Genomic DNA, 23,388 nt, shown 5'->3' on the forward strand with positions numbered 1-23,388 from the left:
ATCTCTGACTGATGGAGCGTTTCATTAGTCTGTGGGGATGGTCAATCTTCTCCCCGCAGTGCTTGTGTGCCTCTGTGTCTGTTCTGAATAGGCTGCCTTTGTTCAGTCTCTGTGGCTTTTAGTTAAGGTAAAGTCAAACAGAGACAGTGCACCTGGCCTGTCAGTCTGTGCTGGAGGTAACTGGTCCGTCCAGTATAACAGATGAAAGCATCAATATACAGTAGGACGGTGTGTGTGTGTTATTGAGTAACATGTTGAAAGTATTAATAACATTTTTGTATTTTTAAGAAACCAAATGGCATACCAAAGGAGTGTGTCTGTATATTTGTGAGTAACAGGGTTGAAAATCTCAATAGGACTGTGTGTACTTTTGAGTAACAGATATTAATCTCATACCTGAGGCACTGATGAATAACAGATTTCCATTCAGGCATTTAATACTTGCTCACTTTCTCTGAATGTCTCTCAACCCAACACTTTCTGCACCACTGCCACACACTGCTACACACTGCTGTTGATACATCTCTGTTACTCACAAATATACCAACATATTTCTGGCGATATTTACAATCTTGTCACGTTAGAATACACAGTTTCTATTTATACTTTTATCTCTGTTACTCAAAAATACACACAGTCCTATTGATAATTTCAACCATGTAACTCAAATATACACACGCTCCTTTAATACCTGCAATTTGGGTTATTAAAAAATACACAATTTCTATTAATACTTTCAACTCTGTTACTCACAAATACACACATAGTCCTACTGTATATTGATGCGTTCATCTGTTACTCACAAACACACTCATTAATACTTGCACACTTATTGCTTAAAAATACACAATTCCTATTGATTGTTTCAACTGTTACTCAAAAATATACACACACACAGTCATATTGGTGCACTATGTCCTGTTATTAAAAAATATGTACATACTGTAGACTCCATTTGACACTGTCCACACACACACACACACACACACACTAATGCTTTCAACTCTGTAACTCACAATACACTTTCCATCTTGAGGACATACCTAAGTTTACATGTCTAAACTAAAAGACATACTGTTATTGATACTTTCAACCATGTTACTTACAAAGACACAAATACACAAATACATAGCTATATAAATGAGATAGATGTCTCTTATTGTATTAGTTAAAGCGGATTAACATTTGTTCGCACTTTTAGAATAGGAATTATGCTAGTCTATGAATCATTGCATCTTTTTTGCTGTCCCCAGGGGGATGTCAGATTATTGCACTTCATTTAGTATGAGTTATAAGCTGTTCTCCTCATTGGGGGACCAGAAAATGTCCACATAAGATCAAAATGTACTGGCATTACTATCCTTGTGGGGACATTTGGTCCTCAAAACATAAGGGGAAACCACACACACACACACACACGTTTTTTAGCCCCCTACCATTCACAGAGAACTTTCTTCTTTTTCAGATCCTAAAAAAACCCATCATTTTAGTGTGATTTACAAGCTGTTTTCCTCACAGGGACCAAGAAATGTTCCCACAAGGTCAAAAATGTCGGCCATTACTATTGTTGTGGGGACATTTGATCCTCACAATGCAGGGTTTACCAGGCACAGACACACACACTATGACAAAAGCTGTCTTACTTTTTATTAATGGAAGCTGAAGGCCTTTTAATGACATTTTCGGTGCTTTAGCGAGCTGGGATCTGTAAATAGCCACCGCTGACACAGCACCAGGGACACACAGACATCGAGGTCTATAAAAACATGAGAAGCTCCAGGATCAGGAGGGGCTGAAACCCGAGTGTATCACAATATTGATCACAGCACAGGCTGAGAGAGTCTTTGCTGTACACACACACTGTGACAGGAAGCATTCGCTGCCCTCACTATTGCTTCCTTATTTTGAGGTCAATTGACCATCCTGAAGTCGTGTTTGACCGTGTGCGTGGGAAATCAAAAGGAGGGTTAGGAAATTAAAAGACCACGAAGAAAAAGGTCACATTGTACCATCTGGACTAAAAATGAGCTAAAGCTTTGCATGAGTGCGGCTCTCTTCTGTGACTCGAGAATAGATGTGTGTGTGAAGATCATCTCTCCACATAAAAGGTGATCTTTCATCACCAAACCAGAGGGAATGAAGTCATACCCACAGCAGGCATTCCCAGACACGTCCTGGAACCTGACGTCGTGACTTCTCGCATCTGCACAAGCCTGATGCATGAATCATGCCTTTGATATGACAGAACTGTAATTATGATTTAATGCTGATGAAATCACACACGCGCCTCCAGTTATTAGCTCTGTTGTTTGGATAAACATTTGCATTAGTGCTTCATTTTCTTTGAGCTTGTTTGCTAGGATTTTCTCTTTCAAGGATACTTCCTGAAAGTGTGGCCAAGAGCTGTTTGCTCACTGTTGAGTAAAATAGGCTCCTTGAGTTTAAGAATAATATATTAAAGAGTGCACAAAGGTCTAATAGAGGACGACATGTCTTAGACATCTTTATTCCCTTCTCGTGTGGAATTTGAAAGGTAGTGAAAACAAAATCATCACTTCTTTGTCCCGTACTTCCTCTGTTTTTAAATGAAAATAGTGACCTTGAATGGATGGAACTCATGTCAAATATTGCTGGTTATGAACGTGTAATATTTAGAGCCTCAGGTCGTCGTGATGCATTTATGATAATGTGAGGTCCCTTTCTCAAAACTCAAATTTTTTTTTTATCTCTGCGTTGTTCTAGGTATTTATGTAATTTTTCCTTTTACCTGTGCTGTTGTTTTATACATTTTATTCTACATTATGCAATTAATTTATTTTAAAAGTATTATTCATGTACTTTTGTGAAACGATTAATTGCAATTAATCGCATCCAAAATAAAAGTTTGTGTTTACATAATAAATGTGCGTGTACGGTGTATAATTATTTTGTATATATAAATACACACACATGCTTGTATATATTTAAGAAATATTTGCATGTATATACTGTATATAGATATATATATAATTTATATTATATATAAATCTAAATAACAAATTTTCTTTCAAATATATACATGCACGTGTGTGTATTTATATATACAAAATAATTATACACAGTACACACATTTATTATGTAAACACAAACTTTTATTTTGGATGCGATTAATCGCGATTAATCGTTTCACTGCCCTAAATTATTACTTTTTTTTTTTCGGGGGCTGGTTGATCAAGTCGGGGTAAGAGGTAAAAACCAAAATGTGTCACTGTTACAAATTTCTTTCTTTTTTTCCTGACTGATGTTCATGTTCAAAAAAAGAAGAACAAAAAGAAAAAGAAAATAGTGACCTTGGTTCAATTCTTGCCCTGCTAATTCTCTCAATCTCGAAATGTACCTTTCAGTGCTTGATAATTGGAGGGGGCCCGTGCGGCGTGCGGACCGCCATCGAGTTAGCTCTCCTCGGAGCCAAAGTGGTGGTGATCGAGAAGAGAGATACTTTCTCCAGGAACAACGTCCTGCATCTTTGGCCCTACACCATTCATGACCTCAGGGGTTTAGGAGCCAAGAAGTTCTATGGAAAGTTCTGTGCAGGAGCGATAGACCACATCAGTGAGTTCTGAACTAACTTCTCATTCTCTATGCTCATGTAATCAAATTATAAGCATCAAAACTTCCTTGTTTAAAGCAGAAGTCATTTTTAGTTCTCCTTTTCATTTTTTGACAGCCCTTCCTTTATGTACACATGCAGTATATGTGACTATTGTGTAAAGTTTTTTACAGAGAAATAACATCTATACTGTTAATCCTTCCTCATGGGTTGATGATTTGAAGAACAACTCAGCAAGGTTATTGTAGTTAAAGGGGTCATGACATGAGAAACCAAATTTGCCTTGATCTTTTGGTATATAAGAGGTCTTTGTACCATTAAAACGTCCTGCAAGTTTCATAGCTTAAGACGTCCTCCCCATTATAAACGAATCATTTATTTAATCAAGCTCTAAATACAGCTCGTTCTGGATCCATGGTAAGAAGTGACGTCACGGTGCGAAGTGACGTACCAGCGTTTGCATATGACAGCCTCCAGCGCAAGACAACTACGCGCATTTTGTATCGTTGTCGCCCCGCGCGCCTACAAGTGTTCAGTCGACGGACAGCGAGTGGGTCTGTGTACAGGGAAATTACGATGCCGCAGATGTGCTGTTCCTGGCTGTGGACAAACAACATCTGTGAATACGCTGCCGAAAGATCCAGTCGTCAGGGAAAAATGGATGCACTTTATTTTTTGCGGACGTCCCAGTCACGGCAGTGTTAATTTAAGCGTTTGTTCTATAATGTTTTACATTTTAAGGATGACTGTTTTGAGGAAAAAAATCCCAATGTGATGCTGGCTTTGCCAGAAAACTGTTGCTCAAAGATAAGTCCGTGCCGACTACTCTGGGCTCAACAACGACGACGCAAACTTACTTTTTATCACTGGCTAATATAAACAGATTTGTATAAGAGAATCTTGAAAATATGTCGCCTTTCTAGTAGGCCTACATGTGATAGAAAATTAAAAATGTTGCCTTTATCAATGCTGCATCTTCAAAGATGGCCTGTGCATGCATTTTTGTCCGTGGTACACACTATCATTTCATTGAAATTAGTTAAATAATGTTAAACTGTTAGCAAATTAAGCTATAGAATAATTATGCAACAATAATCCGGTTTCAAGTGTCTCGGGTTACAATTTTTTTATTAATTCAAAATAGTTTTACTTTCCATGTGGACACGAGCTGATCCAGTCTTCGTTGTTGTGGTGATGGTTCATTTTCCTCTGATTCCGGCTCAAACATAATAAGGTTTTATCATTGCAAGAGCCATTGCTTCGCATGCATCACCCGCTAATAAACAGTTGCGCCGAATCCGCATATGTTCTGGCTGGGGGCGTTAATAATTGATGCATAGGCACTGACGTTAGCCAATCATAACAGTGGGCGTTAACACTGAACTCTTAAAGGGGAAACACCCCCAAAACAGACTGTTTGAATCAGAGGATGAGAAACAGGGTGGGGAAAGGTCATAAATCACTACATTTTAAAAGTTTTTTGTAAAAAAAACTATAGTAATACTATAATTGCACCTAAGGGAACATAATAATAATAATAAAACATGTCATGACCCCTTTAAAAGGATAGTTCTCCCCAATATGAAAATTATGTCTTAATTTTTACTCACTCTGATGTCGTTCCAAGACTTTCGTTCATCTTTTCGTTCAACACAAATGAAGATCTTTTTAATGAAATCTGAGAGATTTCTGTCCCTCCATTGACAGCTTCGCAACTACCACTTTAACACTTCAAAAAATTAATAAAGAGATCGTAAAACTAATCCATATGAATCAGGCCAAATTTTCAGAAGAGACTCAATTACTTAATATGATGAACAGTTTGAATTTAGTCTTTTATTCACATATAAACATTGATTAGCGAGCATTAACAGAAGCTCAGACGTGCTGCGTAACGAGAATGAACCTCATTGGTTCTTGAACCTCATTGGTTCATTTGGTTCTTTTACAACCGATGTGTTGTGAAGAATGTTTATGTGAATAAAAGCTTAAATTCAATCTGTTCATCATTTAATAATTTGAAGCGATCGTGTCTCTTCAAAAAATTTGGACAACATTTCTTAGTTCATTTGGATTAGTTTTACGATCTCTTTATAAACTTTTTGAAGTGTTAAAGTAGTAGTTGCGTAGCTGTCAATGGAGGGACAGAAAGCTCTCAGATTTCATCAAAAAGGTCATCATTTGTGTTTCAAAGATGAAAGAAAGTCTTACGGGTTTGGAATGACATGAGGATGAATAAATGATGACAGAATTTTCATCTTTGGGTGAACTAACCTTTTAACTAAAAATATTTAGTACAGTTTTGTTAACTGAAATAAAGCTAAAATATAAATATTTAGCTAAAACGTAAATAAAAATACCTAAATAGTAATATTTAAAATAATGATAATTAAAATGAAAAAGCATGAACATGGTTCATAGCTGAACTTCAATAGACTTAACAGCATTTTAAACGCATTTCATCAATGAACAAAATAGTTTTGCTCATTCTCACTGTCACTCAAATGCAAAATATATAGTTTTCTTTTTCTTTTTCTGAAATACAAAAGAAGAGAAGAATGTCCAGGCTGCTCTTTCCATACAGTGATGTGGATGATGACCAGTGGTGTTCAAGTCTTACATTTCAGTTTGTTCCTCACGCAAAGCTATCGAATGGCTTTTTGGGATTCAGAATATGATAGCACATAAGTCATATGACATACTTTTATGTTGCTTTTTGTCCTTTTAAGACTTTGACAGGCCCAGTCCTAATCCATTTTCACCGTATGGAACAGAGACGACGATAGAAAGTTCATTTTTGGATAGATCTCTGAGTGAAAATACTCTCCTGCCACTCCGATGATGATATTTCTGTTCTCACATCTGTTAGTTTTACTGGTGTGTGTGTTTTTGTAAGCGATGCTGTGTTAGCGTGACTGTGAGGCTAATGGTTCTTGCTCTGGCTGGGTTTGGCAGGCATTCGGCAGCTCCAGCTCATGCTCCTGAAGATCGCTCTGCTTCTCGGTGTGGAGTTTCACGTTAATGTGGAGTTCGTCAAGCTGGTGGAGCCTCCAGAGGACCAAGAGAATGAGGGTGAGACTGAGGACCCCAGATCCAGACCAAACGTTCTCACGACTAGCAGTCGGGCGTTCAGAGCCAGTCGAACGTTTGGACACACCCTTCTCATTGTTTATGACTGACTGCTGCTTCACACATTCTAGAAAAGTCATCAAAACTATAGAATAACATATATGAAAGTATGGGAATTATGCAGCTATCAAGAAATGTTTTAACAAAATGATTTAATGTTTTAGCTTCTTCAGGCTAGCTGCCCTTTGTCTGGATCAAATGTTTTAAAACTTTGTCACAGACCTAAATATGATGATCCTCTTGTAAGAGTCCCCCTTTGTAAATCAGTTTTTTTTTAATAGTACTTAATTTTTTTTAGTTTGTTAACAGTTTTTTGATAGTACATACATACAGTATATAAATATTTTTAACGCTTTAGACTGAAAAAAATTCAACATGTTAATTGTGACAGCCCTAATATTTACGTATATATATTAGGGATGTCCAACGCCGAATACTATGTTCGGAAAGGAAATGGCGTATTCTACGGAGCCCCTAAAGGGACATGGTGATGGAAAAAAAATATGAGATGGAAAAAGGAAAAAATATATTTCAATGCTTTAATATAGTTTGGTAATTTATATTGTATATAGCCTTGGCCATCAGGGAGCCACTATCAATATGCAGGGTATTGAAATCGCTTTTGAATGCACGCTCGCTTTTTACTTCTGTTTACAAATTGCAATCATGCATTCTCCGTGTATAAGTTTTACAAGATTAGATATTTGTCATTCACGCTCAAGATCTGTTGCTCACCAAATCCTCCTGTTACATCTCTCCTTATTATCTTCACGTGATAAGTGAAATCTGAAGCCTAACTGCATTATAAATTATATATACAAATATAAATTGTTTAATTTTAAATATAATATATAATTTATTAGTTAGAGCGAGAATGATGACTACATTCGTATAAGTGTACAGATAAAGCCAATAAGTAAGTCAAATTTATTTTTATAGCACATTTAAACACAGCTCGCGCTGACCAAAGTGCTGTACATAGCGCAGTAGCCACTGAAAAAAAAGAAAAAGAATAATTACACTTTCAATCAGTAATTTAAGCTAAGATGACATTTAGTCAATCTGTCTTGATGGATGACACAGAGGAAACTCTGACCAATAAGAGGACAGTTTTTCCTCACATGTGACTCGCATAAACACATTTTGGTACACTTTGAAATGTTGCCTTGTGAAAGCGAACGGAACCAAGAAGAAAATGCAACATTGTAACGAATTAAAGCCTTGTTTCAGAACAAAGCAAACGATCTACAGGTCTGAAAATACTTTAAAATTCAGGCATTTAAGCGTTGATTTAAAAAAGACAAGCATGTTCAAACTTTTCACTGGTGTTATAAATGCACTGATTGTTCAGTCTTTCTTGTTGAATAAACAAAAAAGGCTTTATCTACCCTGAATATACCATTACTTTGATTGAATAACTTTCATATCCCACAGTTTAATCAGACATCACATGAGCTTCATATTGAAATATTGAGGTATTCTGGCTCTTTTGATTTGGTTGTCTCTGCATTACAGCATTTTGTTCAGAGCAGTTTACGGTTTTTTAGGGCCAATCTGTCATTATCAGGAAGATGAACGAATGTAGTTCTTCCTGCCTCACTATAATAACTGCTTCCATGACAACCAAACAACACCTGCAGAGCTGTTAATGCACTTTTAATGCACATGGAAAAAGTGTTCAAATCCACATCACTCTCCCCTCCCGCATCCAAGTAGTCATTTTATGACTCCACAGCTTGCATAGCGTTCACTCATAACGCACTCACATTTAACAACACAGAGATCAGAGAAATGAAGAAACAATTAGTTGATCATGGTAATTCGAAACAGATCTCATAGTTCCAGGTCTTGTTTCTGTGAGGTAGCGTGTTTCCATATGTGTGCGCTTCGGTCATCTATGGAAGAACAACAAGCTTGTGATTGGACCTCTAGCCTTCTAGACCATTAGCAATCCATCTCTCTCCCTTCAGAAGCAATGACAGCACGCTGATAAAAACAAAAGAGCTTTCTAAATTAAGAACGAGTGCTCGCTGTGACCCTGTACTGTGGCCTTGAAGTGATACTCATGATCCTGGATATAGTTCAGTTGGATCTTGTATTTGTTAGACAGTCCTGGTTTATTTGCCCTAAAGTTGTGCTCCGAACATGTGACATTGATGGTTGGCTTTTATTAATAATAGCTGAATGGCTTGCTGTGACTATATGTTTTTGGAATGCTTAGTGTTCTAGGCAAGATTGCATAATGCTTACATGAATAACATTACCTAGACTTGTTGAAATATGCAGCTGTTAGAAAAAAATCTGTTTCCATTTAGCAGATTATTTTTATTTAAAACAACGTACGGTTCGCTTACAACGAGAAACGGTCCCTCAGAAGTGAACTTGGATGACGTGTTTTGAAATATTTTCATATTTGTATTTATTGTACTGTTGCTCCACCCAGCTCCTGTCCTCCCCTGAGGAAAAAATATTGCTCAGATGTTTCTCTTTCACAGCTTGGGAGACTTCCCAGTTCCCAGTTTTGTATCAACTCTCAGATGCTTCTTCTAAAGTTATTTGGGTGACATAAAAATAGAAACAAATAAATGAATTGTTGGTATGTGTATACAGTATACAGAGAATACAGCTGTACAATGAATGTGGATTGCGGCACAGATAATGAGAAATGTTTGAGTTCATGTTTAAGATTCAGACTTTTGCAGACAATGACATCTTTCTAATCCCGATCACAGTTTGAGACACTGTTGAGATATCTTCTGAAACTCAAGAGGAAACACGTGGAGATTATATAGGATTGTTTTCTCAGTGGAAACATCTGAGAAGCGTGAGGCGTTGCTCATTTGACCTCATTGCACTCTAGGAATTATTAAGGCAATATTAAAGGAGCAGTTCACTTTAAAATAAAAATTAGCCCATGATTTACTCGCCCTCAGGTCATCCTAGGTGTATATGACTTTCTTCTTTCAGACAAATGCAATCGGAGTTATATTAATAAACACCCTGACGCTTCCGAGCTTTATAATGGCAGTGGATTGCAACCATCAGATTTAAGCAAAAAAAAAAGTGCATCTATCCATCATAAAAGAGCTCCACGTGGCTCCGGGGGTTTAATAAAGGGCTTCTGAAGCAAAGCGATGAGTTTGTGTAAGAAAAATATTAATATTTAACACGCTACAAAGTAAAATTCTAGCTTCCGGCCATACGCAGTCTGCTTACAGTACGCCTAAAGCGCAACTTATGATGTCAGAAGTAGCGTAGTGCGTCATGACGTAGCGTAAATATCAGCAGTACGTCACATTACTCGCGTATACGTTGCGCTTATACTTTTGTGGAATCCGTGTGTCCGCTTGAATGGAAGCTAGTTATTTTACTTTATAAAGGTTAAAAAAAACATTTTTTTTTGTATTCATCTGAAAGAAGAAAGTCATATACACCTAGGATGGCTTGATGTGAGTAAATCATGGGCTGATTTTCATTTTAAATTGAACTACTCCTGTCTGGCACCAGTTCAACTAGTACAATGTGAAGTTTATACACCAATAACACGCTAACTATTATAAATGGGAATACATTTCTTACCTTAAAAATCGTATCTTCAAATCGCGTTCTTCTTCTTCTGAGGTAAATCCAGTATAAACTCACAGCGTGTCTTCCAAACTCGATGAAAAGCAGAAAAATGAAGTTTCTCTTCATGCTTTGTTTAGAGGTGATGAGGGCGTTCACTTCCGCGTTGACGATTTGCATGTCAATTGCTCTCGCACGCGTGGGTGTGGTCACATTCGTGTGAGAAACTACCTCTCGTTGCTTTCATACGGATTACTTTAACAGAGAATATTTGTTTTCAATATGAATCACATCATTTAAAAACAAAATACTCCAAGCTTTGTAAACTCACACTTGTGGGTGGCAAGTATTCACTGAGTTACAGTTCATTTTCAACTTCACACTGAGAGAGACGGCAGAACACGCATCATGTTTATTTTCTTTATTTTACAAAAAGCAGAACATTTTGTTTTTATTATCAGTGTACACAAATAAAAGTAGTTTTGAATGATGTATAACACTTGCATGTATGACCAAAAAATCAACAGAGTTATTTTAGTCTCTTTTGCACTGATAAGAAAAAAAGTGAGCTAAGGAAACCTTCATTTGTGATTTGTCATTTGTATTTCTCAGGCTGAATGAAAGTGTTTGTTTCTGCAGGGCCAGGCTGGAGGGTAGAGATCCGGCCTGCGGATCATCCCGTGGCCGACTTCGACTTTGATGTGGTGGTGGGAGCCGATGGGAGACGAAACTCTTTAGAAGGTATGAACTCGGATGACTGAGGATGATGAAATTGCTGCTCAGTTGCCATTAAAAAAAACGGTTCAGATTTGAAATACTCAATTACATATATTATGTCCACTAAAATAAACACACATGCAGCCCTCTCTGTTTGCACAGTAACTAAGAGGCTATAATAATCTTTGCTCTATGATTACAAACTGTTCCAGCAGTAACTAAAACTGTACCTACCTAAAATATGAGAGCATGTACATTAAAATAGGATGTCATATGGTCTAATAGCACACTCAACAAGTCACACAATTTGAGGTATCCTTCACATCTGCAGCACAAACGGTGCAGAATGGATTACGTACCGGAGTTTAACTTTTTCTCAAATCTCTAATGCTAAATACAAGCAAAACTGGTGCTAGCCTTAGCCTTAAAGGGTTAGTTCACCTAAAAATGAAAATTGTGTCAGTAATTACTCACCCTCATGTTGTTCCAACCCCGTAAGACTTTCATTCATCTTCGGAACACAAAGATATTTTTGATGAAATCTGAGAGCGGTCTCACTTCTCCAAAGGCTTCTGTGTTATTGAAACTAGCCGGCCCAGAAAGTTAGTAAAGACAATGTTTAAAATAGTCCAAGAGTGGCTCAGTCATAAGTTTATCAAGCGATGAGAATACTTTTTGTGCGCAAAAAAATGAAAATAACGACTTAATTCAACCATTTATTTTCTTCTGCGTGGGCCTCTGAGTGAGTACACGTAGTGACGTAGAGTTCATGTGAGGCTCACACATCACACACGTGACCAGCGTTGGCCAATAGTGAGCCTACGTTCTGACGTACAACACAGAAGCGCTCCGCTGCGCTGTTACACTACTCTACTCAACTATTTTAAACATTGTCTTTACTAACTTTCTGGGCCGGCTAGTTTCAATAACATAGAAGCCTATGGAGGAGTGAGAAAGTTCTCAGATTTAATCAAAAATATCTTAATTTGTGTTTCGAAGATGAACAAAAGTCTTACGGGTTTAGAACAACATGAGGGTGAGTAATTTCTGACATAATTTTCATTTTCGGGTGAACTAACCCTTTAAACAGCATTATAAAACTTCTCCAGATATAACCCAAAACCTCTCGTTGTTACTTCTCCTATCTCAGCCACTCTTAAAAATTTGGCCTGCGCTCTTGGCTGAAGTCCCGAGAATGGATCGTTTCATCCAAGAAGGATATTAAGCCATAAAATCGAGTTGTGCTGTGAAAAGCGATACCGCATGATGTCACCAGCCGCCCACCGGTTACAAATGAGTTCAGCGAATCCGCATGTGCTCTTGAGGAGCTCTCAGGGTTTTTTGAACACTTTTCAGTTGATGATGTGTGTCCGTTGGACTCTGTTTTCCAGGTTCGTCATCTTTGCGCTTATCCCTAATCAGATGCTTTTTCCAAAAAAGGGCATTTGTGGGGCCCTCCAAACTATGAGATGTTAGCTCATTGCCCAATTATGAGTAACCTTAGGGGAAAAGAACCCAAGCTTGTTTTGGACATTGCGTGAGCTAGTTCAGGACATCTAGGGAATGTTAAATTTATCCCAATCTGAGGCAGAGCAGCGGTCAGACGAAAACAGCTACATTTGGAGCGAGTAACGCACATGATGAAGAGGAGAGTTGATGTCTTAGCAAGTTAACAACATGGCAGTAATTGAACAGTTCTGGCTCTTAATCAAATGTGTTTCTGTTCGTAGAGGAGCTCTGTAGACAAACTACAGCCAAGCCAACCCACTCGACAGCTATTAAAAAAGGAACGGCTTGTGCCATTTTTGTAAAGTTTGCCAGGAAAGGATTGGACTTATTTGCCATTAGTGTTTAGATCTGCTAATTAAAAGCCACTTTAAGTTTCTTCCACTTTCATAACTGAGCATCTAATGCCCGGTACACATTGTATGATTTTGGGCTGTCCCAGACGAAAGATGACCAATCATGGCGATTTCTGTGGTCGCGGCTTCTAAGCGGTGGTCCTACGTTCAGTACGTTGTACAGTGAGAGGTTCAAAGACGGCCTTCGATTAGCATGATCATCTTACAGTGTTTGCTGCTACGACCTACGTCTACTGACTAGCCAATAAAAATGCAACATGAAATGGTGTATTGATCAACGTGACATGGCGCTAAAACTTAAAACTACTTTCCTCAAGCTCCATTTGCAAAATTGGCGTGTTAAGTTGGCCTCTTTTCCCTAGCCAAGACCGCATCCATATTCCTCTCACGCTTCCTCCTCTTTTTCAGCACAGTTAAAAACAACGATTGCCAAAGTGCGGTTCATCTTGCTCTATTTGTTTACCACTAGCGCATGCTGATGACATTTTATTCTTGCGTCGTAGCCTACGATTCAATGGCTGTCATCATCATCGTACAGTCTACATCCATGTCGTACAGTGTGATTTGTAATGATGAAATCGCAGTCTGTAGCAGGCATTACACTTCCTAACAAGGCACTTTTATTGAAAGCTATCTCTTCCGAGTGGTGAGTAACGAAACAGTTTGTGGATCTCGTGGGACTCTCCTCTTGTGAAGTTTTTGCCTTCCATTTAGTTTCTGCACGCCAAGTGTCTTAAGAAATCACCATTTATACGAAAATGCCAAAGAGCTTTAAAAGCCACAGATGAATATAATAGGCATTTGTTGATGGAGATATTTACTTCACAGACTCTGCCATATAGTGGTGTAATGATTAAAAGGATAGTTCACCGGAAAATGAAAATTGTTCATGACCACGTCACCAAATCTCCATTCCACCTGTTCATGTGCATTAAGAGAAAATGCTGTCCTCACTTTAGAAAGTGTTTTCAAAAACCTAAAACGCTGCTAATGTGTGGATGGAGGCCAAAATGTAAAGAAAGCATATTGTATTTGTGTGGGTGGGGCTACGACCACTGTGAAATCTCATTGGTTCAAAATTTGCTGTTCATATCTGTTCATTAAACATCAAATATCTTCAAGTCAAATCCAGTGTTATTTTAGTGTCACTGATATATTTTTGGTTATTACGTTGGATTAGATTTCAGTTTCATATTTTCTGTTCTAATTTTAGTTAAAATGTTGAGTAATTTCATTGTTGATTTGTCATTTTTATCAACTAATAGTTTTTATTTTTAGTTTATTAACTTTTCTTATTTTTTAGTTTAAGTACTAAAATAACTAATGTCGAACTTGCTGAATTAAATCAGTTTTTATTGTATTTTATTTTCAGTTAATGTTTATTTAAGTTATTGAAAGTAATGTTTTTTTTTACAGTATGGTTTTAGTTTTTGGTTTAGTAAATGATAATAAGCCTGGTCAAGCCAAATCAGATTTATTTATATACAGTAGAACTTTCAAAGCAGCTTTACATTAGTAAACAGGAAAATAACAGGGATAATGTTCAATCAATTGTAAAACAAATTGGATTTCAGCTATAAAGCAGGTCTACAGAAGACAATAGTGTCATTTTTCAGCTCAAGTCAGTTTTCAGTGTTGATTCGATTCAGGTCAGTTAGTGTCAGTGCAGTAAAATCCATATTACAGAATATAAATTGTCTTTTTAACCCCCTTGTGCTGTAAACCCTAAAATATCTGGGCAGTATTTGGTATGGACAGGCAAACTGTTTGTTCCTGGAAACCTGCCTCATTGTTTGGTTAGTTAGCGTGTCTTTGAGCCTAAAATAATGGGCTTGTGTGATATTTGAAATTGGAAATTTATTGTTGGGAGGATAACCCCTTGATGAAGCATCTCGTTTCTGAGGGTCCTTAAGACAAAGACAAAGATAATACAGCACATGTACATCCACACTCACTAAAGCTCTCCCTCATCCATAGTTGAATAGCATTATAGTAAGATTGCAATGAGGATTGAATCTTAGAGGCAGACACATTAGATGTGTAGATCACTGTATCATCTGCATATTGATGAACACAACAGTCTGAGCAATTGAGGAAGAGGAAGATCATTGATAAATAAATAAAATAGAAGTGGCCCTAAGGAAGAGCCTTGAGGGACACCTTTCTCCATTTTAAGGACACATTTTCGCTTCATTGGTGGACCCCTGTCAAACAGGAACATTATTGCTTTAGAAATTGTGATGCATTGTAGGAGGGACATTTTGTAAGGGCCAGAACATCACTTTTTTCTCTTCCTCTCTTTGTCAGGGTTCAGGAGGAAGGAATTTCGTGGCAAACTGGCCATCGCCATAACGGCAAACTTCATCAACAGAAACACCACCGCTGAGGCGAAGGTTGAGGAGATAAGTGGAGTTGCCTTCATCTTCAACCAGAAATTCTTTCTGGATCTCAAACAAGAAACCGGTGAGCAAAAATACGACACATTAGCAACTAAAAATACACCATATTACTCTGAACTAGGCATTCAGCTCCATGGATAATAGATAAATATCTACCAACCATCTCAGCTATGAACTTTCACCCCATCCTGGTATTTACCGCAATGTTTTCCGTTAGCGTGTCAGTGTTATCTGCTGTGAGGAGCGGCCATATATCAGTTATCATCCTCTTGCTCTGATTCGTCACGTAAATGTTTATCCTCCAGGGGATTATGGGCTTCCTCCCTCCAAAAAGCTTTGTGTACCTGTCGTGACTCGCACCCCTTTGAAACTGAATTCCTTTCAAATCCTGTCTTAAACTCACACTGACCTCAAAAGACTGTCATATTACAGGCAAGAAAATGTTACAGGTGAACATCTCTGACACAGATTCATGTAAGACCACGATTTTGTCTCTTCCGCAGGGATTGATCTTGAGAACATCGTTTACTACAAAGACAACACACACTACTTTGTCATGACAGCTAAGAAGCAGAGCCTGCTGGACAAGGGTGTCATCGTTCATGTGAGTTTGGCAAGTGTTGAGTGAACACTTAGCTCTAGACTCTAGCACTTAGAAACTATAGCTATGTTTCCATCCACCTATTTTTATGCGCATATTTGGGATATTGCATAAAAAATGCTGGATGGAAACGAAGATGCGCATAAATGTGCATAAAAAAACGGATGCGCTTAATTTGAGGCGGATCATTTTTATCTGATAAGAAGCTGGACACATTTACTGAATAAACCCCTTAATGTGCAACAACAGAGGATGTGATTGGATAAACTGGACAAACCAGTGGACCAATCGCATTGCACAACATCTCAAATATTGGTTTGGTCTTTCTGAAAGGCCTGAGCCAATGTCTGTCATCAAAATTGTTGGGTATAATGACCACACATAATTGTGCCTCCGAACATAAGATAATATGACAGCGTTTATTGCGTCTCATTGGTTGCATTCTCTGCGGTGCAAGCAGTTTATAATATAAGAAAAAAGAGCCACAGTTTCTTCCCCAATTGCAGCAACTTCAATTTTTATTACATATATTTTGCGCCAGTTTCCCTCGAAGTGACGATTTTGTTCTCTTGAACATCTGAGATGGAAACAGTTTTTTATTTGTAAATGTTTTATGAGATATTCCAATTTTGTGCATAAGTTAAATTAGCAACTTTGAATGGAAACATAGCCAATGAGTCCAGAGGCTTATAAACACCTTTACACAGTCACAAACGCTCCGTGTCAGTCTCAGTACTTATGCCTCATCATTGACGTTCATTAGTGTGTGCACAATTCGTGCTGATCTGATTTATTAATACAGCGAGTCAACAGTGCTAGAACTGAGTGTGTCTCTGGTCCTCCTGAGATCTGTTCTCGACCCGAATCTACCCCAACCCAACCTGCATGATTTCATTTTTAAAATAGAAAACCCCCAAACAAGACAGACCCGATAAAATTAGGCTTTTTTTTTCCCAAACCTGACTGGAGATAACAAATAAGAAACACCACGGCAGGTATAGATCTAAATGTACGTTGTTAAAACATGTTGCCAGATAATGTAACCTATACTTATAAAAATGTGGGAGAATATGTTTTCTATGAATTTTCACAAATTTTGTTTGAGGAAAACATGAACTATATATAGTTCAATATTTGATCAGTTGGTTAGTTTGGAATTAATTGCATTTAGATGGTTTTCTGTAATCGAAATCTGGCAACACAGTACATCACCATTTTGTTTATATACGTATATATATATATATATACATAAACACACACACACCTTAATATTCTTAATGATTTTAAAACAGTATTCAAATATATTTTAAAATATATTAATTCATAAACATCAATTCTTTTTGGGCGGTTTGTACCTTGATTTTACAAATAAATCAAAACCAAATCAAATTGAATTGGACATTTTACAGCCTGAACTAAAATTAGTAATTTTACAACCTGAACCTATATCTGATATTATAAGACTCATTGATTTTGACAATAAATTTAAATTTCGTAAATGTATTTTAATTTCCTCCATGTTGTTCACACTACACAACTTGATATTTGACATTTTAACAACTGCTTCAATGCTTAATATTTCATTAAATACAAATGTAATGATTTTATCGAGGCTTAACTCTTGCATACATTTTAATTTAATTTGAAAAATTATGTTACATGTAACATGTGTGCTTAAGGAGTAAACTGTAAACTCTTTCAGGGCTGGCTCTATTGTTTATTTATGTATATTTTTGTATGACATAATCACTTTTCCCAGGATTTAATTCTTCATATATTTTATGTTTTTTTCTCTCTCAGAATACTGTATTTCACTATTATACATTTCAGAAGTAAAATGCACCATGTATGTCGTTTCATGTTGACTTTACAGCAGTTAAAGAATGAGGTATCACAGCTCGCTTGGTGTAGTAACATCAGTTTTTGCATTCGCCAGGATTATATCGACTCCGAGGCGCTGCTGAACAGTGAGAACGTGAATCAAGAGGCTTTGCTGGCGTATGCTCGAGAGGCAGCCGACTACGCCACACACTACCAGCTGCCCACGCTGGACTACGCCATCAACCACTGCGGGCAGCCTGATGTGGCCATGTTCGACTTCACCAGCATGTACGCCTCAGAAAACGCTGCTCTGGTCAGGGAGAGGTTTGGTCATAGTGTACTGGTGGCACTAGTGGGAGACAGCCTTCTAGAGGTGAGGAGATTACACTACTGTGCACTTATGATAAATAATCATCCTTCTTATGCTTGATATTGTTATGTTAGATTCTGATGTGTTTGTGGTTGTCTGTGTAACTGTAGCCCTTCTGGCCTATGGGGACAGGCTGTGCCCGCGGGTTCCTGGCAGCCTTTGACACGGCGTGGATGGTTAAAAGTTGGGCGCAGGGTAGAAATGCACTCGAGGTGCTGGCAGAGAGGTCAGTGAAGGTCAAATGCGCAAACAGTAAATGCACAGACAATCGCATACAACTCTAGAGGAATACTGAAACATACATGAAAGCCTTCATAGGCACTTATAATACCAGTAATAGCTTGCTTATGTAGTTGCTTCGTTGTTGTTTTTCTAGGGAGAGTCTGTACCGATTGCTACCTCAGACAAAACCTGAAAACATTGGCAAAAACTTTGATTTGTACACCATAGATCCAGGAACACGCTATCCAAACCTTAATTCAAACTGTGTGAAGCCACACCAGGTGAGATGGCATTTCTATTTGTGCACAATAAACTATCATAAAAAAAATCACTGCAATTCACAAGCTCAAGTGACTTATTGCTTTTATAAAACACCTATGACAATCACCCTAAATAAACTAATACACTATAAAAGTTTGTAATTAAGATTTTAAAAAAATGAGATTTAAAGAAGTATCTTATGCTCACCAAGGCTGTATTTAATTGATTAAAAATACAGTAAAAACGGTAGTATTGTGAAATATTGTTACAATTTAAAATATCTGTTTTCTCTTTTAATATATTTTAAAATTTAAATGTATTCCTGTGATGTAAATTTCTTTCAGTCTTCAGTCACAATCCTTCAGAAATCTTTATGATATGCTGATTTGCTGCTCAATAAACATTTCTGATTATTATCAATGTTGAAAACTGTTTTTGCTGCATAATGATTAAATATACATAATATTTTCTTGGAAACCGGGGTAAAAAAAGAAGAGGAAAATAAACACTTTTATTCAGCAAGGATGCATTAATTTGATCAAAAGTGACATTTTTGTGTTACAAAATATTTCTGTTTCAAATAATTGCTGTTCTTTTGAATTTCCTGTTCATCAAGGAATCCTGAAAAACCTATTTCAAGGTTTCCACAAATATATTAAGCAGCATTTATAATAAGAAGAGTCAATATAAAAAATTGAGCACCAATAATAATTGATCATAACTGAGCAGCAAATCATCATATTATACTGATTTCTGAAGGATCATGTGACACTGAAACTGGAGTAGTGATGCTGAAAATTCAGCTTTGATCACAGGAATAAATTATGTAAAATATAAAAATGGAAAACAATTATTTTACATTGTATTAGTATTTATGAATGTTTTACCATAGCCTATTTTTGATTTAATAAATGCAGACATATTTCAAAAACATGTTATTATTATTCCAAACTTTTAATCAGTAGCGTATATAAACACAACACATAAATAATATAATAAAATAGCCAATATATAGTTGTCAAGCTCATAGTACAGTAAAAGACAAAGTTGCTTTGCAACCACAAATGCCTACAGACTACTGAATGGTATATATATATTACAAACATTTAAACTATTATTATTAATAAATTAAACCATTTGTTGTACACAGGTTTCTTTTCCAGTTTTTATGCTGTCACTGTTTTATGAAAGCGATAACCTCCGTTAAGCTGTGTTATAGTGATTTTACCATGTGCCATTTTTTGTTTAACAAGGCTCATCTAATGAGAATCATTTACTCTCATTGAAATGATCTCTCATTACTGTTTATTTTCCTCCTTTGCAGGTCCGCAACAACTATATCTGTGGAGAGATGAAGTCGTGCTCTCTGGAACGGGCCGCCACGATACGCCGTCCTGTCAACTTGTCCCGGCGAGGTCAGAAGAACCTTCTTATCAGACTAACACGTGTCTATAATTATCCTCTGCTCTTTTACTTTTGACTGCAGCTTCCAGTTCCTCAAGTGTTGCCAGGCTAGTACTGTATATGAGCGCTGAGACTTGCATGGGATAATCACAGCTCAGACGTGTTTACAGCATTCCTGCATCCAGCAGATACAGTAACAGCAGAGCGACTGCACAGGTTCAGGGGGAAGCACAGTTTATTTCTGCTGAGGGAATTCGATCCAGACTGAGATTTGGTATTACCAGCAGAGCCAAAGTGAGAAGAGTGCTACCCTAAACAAATCTGCTGTGAGGGACGCCATGCTGCCAAAGGAATAGTTCACCCAAAAAAATGGAAATTCATTATTTACCTCATGTTGTTTCAAACTTGTATGAACTAGTTCTGTGAAACTTAAAACTAGACATTTTGAAGAATGCTCATGCTGTTACTTTCATTCATTCATCACTTTTATCAATTTAATGCATTATTACTACTTCATACGTACAGTAATTCGTCAGGTCAGAGTTCACCCTTCAACTCTACGAGAAGCCAGTGATTTATAGTTTATAAAGGTTTAATATGGATTTATTTATTTTTTTTATTTATTTTTTTACAAAAACCCATTACTTCACTTCATAAGGCATTTATTAATCCACTTTATGGCCGTATGGATTACTTTTATGATAGATGGATGCACTTTTTTGGTTTTCAAAATCTCAGGCTCTACTCACTCCCATTATAAAGCTTGGAAGAGCCAGGATATTTTTTTGTATAACTCAGATTGTGTTTGGCTGGAAGAAGAAAGTCATATACACTTAGGATGGCTTGAGCGTGAGTAAATTATAGGATAATTAAACATTTTGGGTGAACTGTTCCTTTAAACAGCAACTGTGCTTGTTGACACATGGCTTTAGTGCTCCTAAAAACAGTTGTTAGCTGTCAGGGTGACACACTACTGTGAAACATTAATAAATAAATGTGTGTGTTGCGTAAAAGGATTATTATTCTGCTCGGAGATTGAGTCAGGTTCAGATACCTGACAGAGAGAAGACGTCACCTCCACTTCCAGTCCAGATCATCCCTTGAATATTTGTTCGGGTTGATCAGTTTCAAAATAACATCTCCCTCTGCTTGTGTTTGTGTGTTCAACAGAGTCTGAGATCAGGCCGGGCCGGTTACTGACGTGGTGTCAGAAGCAGACGCAGGGCTACAGGGGTGTGAATGTGACTGACCTCACTTCCTGTTGGACCAGTGGCCTGGCTCTCTGTGCTCTCATTCATCACTTCAGACCGCAGATCATGTGAGATTCTTTACGTCGTCTCTCATCCGCATTGTCTTCATATCTTTTACAATGTTTAAAAATCTGTATCTCATATCCTGATCGGTAGAATCACACTTTATTTTAAGGTGTCCTTGATATAGTGTAATTATATTGAGTAATAATAATTAACATGTACTTACTATAGGGTTATGGTTTGGTTTAGGGTTAAGTGCATGTAATTATGCATAATGTATAGTTATTACTATAGTAACTACATGAAACATGCTAAACAAGGGCACTGTAAAATAAAGTGTTACCAAAAATACATATATACTGTAAAACACACAGTCTTACCACGGTGCCATGTACACATAAATATGGTACATGGCATTAACATGGTACCAAGTCTAAGAAAACCCATAGTATTACGATGGTACAATATCCAAAAATCATGGCATTGGTTTTGCAATGGTTACCATGTGCAAAAAAACATAATATTACCATGGTACAGTACCATTTCTTAACAACCATTGTATTACATTTTGGTATTATATCCCCCCCCCCCCCCCCCAAAAAAAAAAGCATAGCACATTTCTGAAAACAATGGTATTACCATATCCAGAAAAAATATATAACGAATGTATTTGATGAAATACATTATGTAACTCATAATATTGCCCATTATAAAGAATGAACATGGCAGTCCCTAGTAAAACCGTAATTACATGACACTTTGATAATGTTCATCTGATGAGTAAAACATAAGCAATGGAATTACCCCGTAAGCACATTTCATAAATATTTGGTCTGCTTCCTGACATGCCCACAAATCCTGTTCTGTGCTGGCAACAGATCCAGTCAACTCTCGTGTGTTTATTAGCGCCTTCCTTCGCACAGTTAGTAATTGTGTAAGCCTAAACATGAGCCGGACATGTAAAATGCACTTTGACCTCTTGAGAAACCACTTTCCCGTCTTACAGCTTCTTACTGATTCATCAAAACTGTGACTTAAACTTGAGCGTTCTTGGCTGAGAAAGAGTTTGAACCATGCGCAACATTTCACACACTTTATCAGGAGCCATTTTTCAAGTCTGTCATCTGAGATTGTCAAAAGTAGCTGAAGGAAACCAGAGAACTTTCATAACTTGCGATTGTCCTTTCATAGCACACATGTCAAGAGGTCAGCTTGTTTAATTCAGGTCCCATGTTCTCTGTTGTTATCGTATTGTTTCCTGTAGCGATTACGACTCTCTGAATGAGCAAGACTGTGCCAAAAACCTCCAGCTGGCATTTGATGTGTCCGAGAAGGAGTTTGGCATCAAGCCGTTCATCACAGGGAAAGAGCTGGCGTCAGGACAGGAGCCGGACAAGACCAGCATGAGCACATACCTCTCCAAATTCTACGAGCTTTTCCGGGGAACACCTCTGCCTCCTTCAGGTAGATCGCCAACTCTTTCATTACAGTTCATTAAGGATCACTGACTTTGTTTGGAATTGCATACTTGCATACTACCATTTATGCAGAATCACAAAAGATCACAAAGTCTGCATTTATTTGATCTTATTGATTTTTATTGAATAAACATACAAACAATGATCATCCAAACAGGGAAGACAATAATCCAAACTAGAAACAAGAATGTAATAACCCATTGGTGAACGGAAACGCATCAGCTTTACCAAAAACATGACGACGACAGACTACTGAAGCACAGGGGTATAAACTATACACACTGGAGAACAAGAGGCTTGACAATGCACAGGTGTGGGTAATGAATTGTCATGCAAACCAGGGTAACTATAGAAAGAAAGGCAAACAGGACGTGAACAGAGAATACACTTAAAAATAAAAGTCCTAGAACACAGAACACACAGTTGTGACAGTCATTTATTCCTGTGTTCATTTTCTGCATCATTACTCCAGACTTCATTGTCCCATGATCCTTCAGAAATCATTCTAATATTCTGATTTATCATTATTATTATTGCTTGTTTAAGGTATTTCTCTGACAAAATTATTTGGAAAAAAGTCAAACTACAGCTACATCTTACTATACAAAAATATGCACAGAAAAACAAGAAAAAGCATAGGTCACATTTTAGTTTAGGGTCCAATTTTCACCATTAACTAACTATTAACTATGACTTTGCCTCAACAAACTCCTAATTA

General features: G+C 37.3%; 1 protein-coding gene across 10 annotated transcripts in view; it reads left to right on the forward strand.

Moving 5' to 3' along the window:
* mical2a (microtubule associated monooxygenase, calponin and LIM domain containing 2a) overlaps positions 1-23,388 on the forward strand; it is a 70,713-nt gene that overhangs the window by 24,078 nt on the left and 23,247 nt on the right. For all 10 annotated transcript variants that reach the window (XM_079588115.1, XM_079588110.1, XM_079588107.1 and 7 more), the window contains exons 3-13: positions 3,384-3,591; positions 6,545-6,661; positions 10,922-11,023; positions 15,169-15,324; positions 15,764-15,864; positions 17,798-18,055; positions 18,163-18,278; positions 18,429-18,555; positions 19,860-19,950; positions 21,110-21,257; positions 22,457-22,656. In XM_079588115.1, coding sequence (XP_079444241.1) covers positions 3,384-3,591; positions 6,545-6,661; positions 10,922-11,023; positions 15,169-15,324; positions 15,764-15,864; positions 17,798-18,055; positions 18,163-18,278; positions 18,429-18,555; positions 19,860-19,950; positions 21,110-21,257; positions 22,457-22,656 — 1,624 coding nt within the window. The remainder of the gene's footprint in view (positions 1-3,383; positions 3,592-6,544; positions 6,662-10,921; positions 11,024-15,168; positions 15,325-15,763; positions 15,865-17,797; positions 18,056-18,162; positions 18,279-18,428; positions 18,556-19,859; positions 19,951-21,109; positions 21,258-22,456; positions 22,657-23,388) is intronic.

The sequence above is a fragment of the Phoxinus phoxinus genome, assembly GCF_949152265.1.
Source record: "Phoxinus phoxinus genome assembly, chromosome: 2".
Taxonomy (NCBI): domain Eukaryota; kingdom Metazoa; phylum Chordata; class Actinopteri; order Cypriniformes; family Leuciscidae; genus Phoxinus; species Phoxinus phoxinus.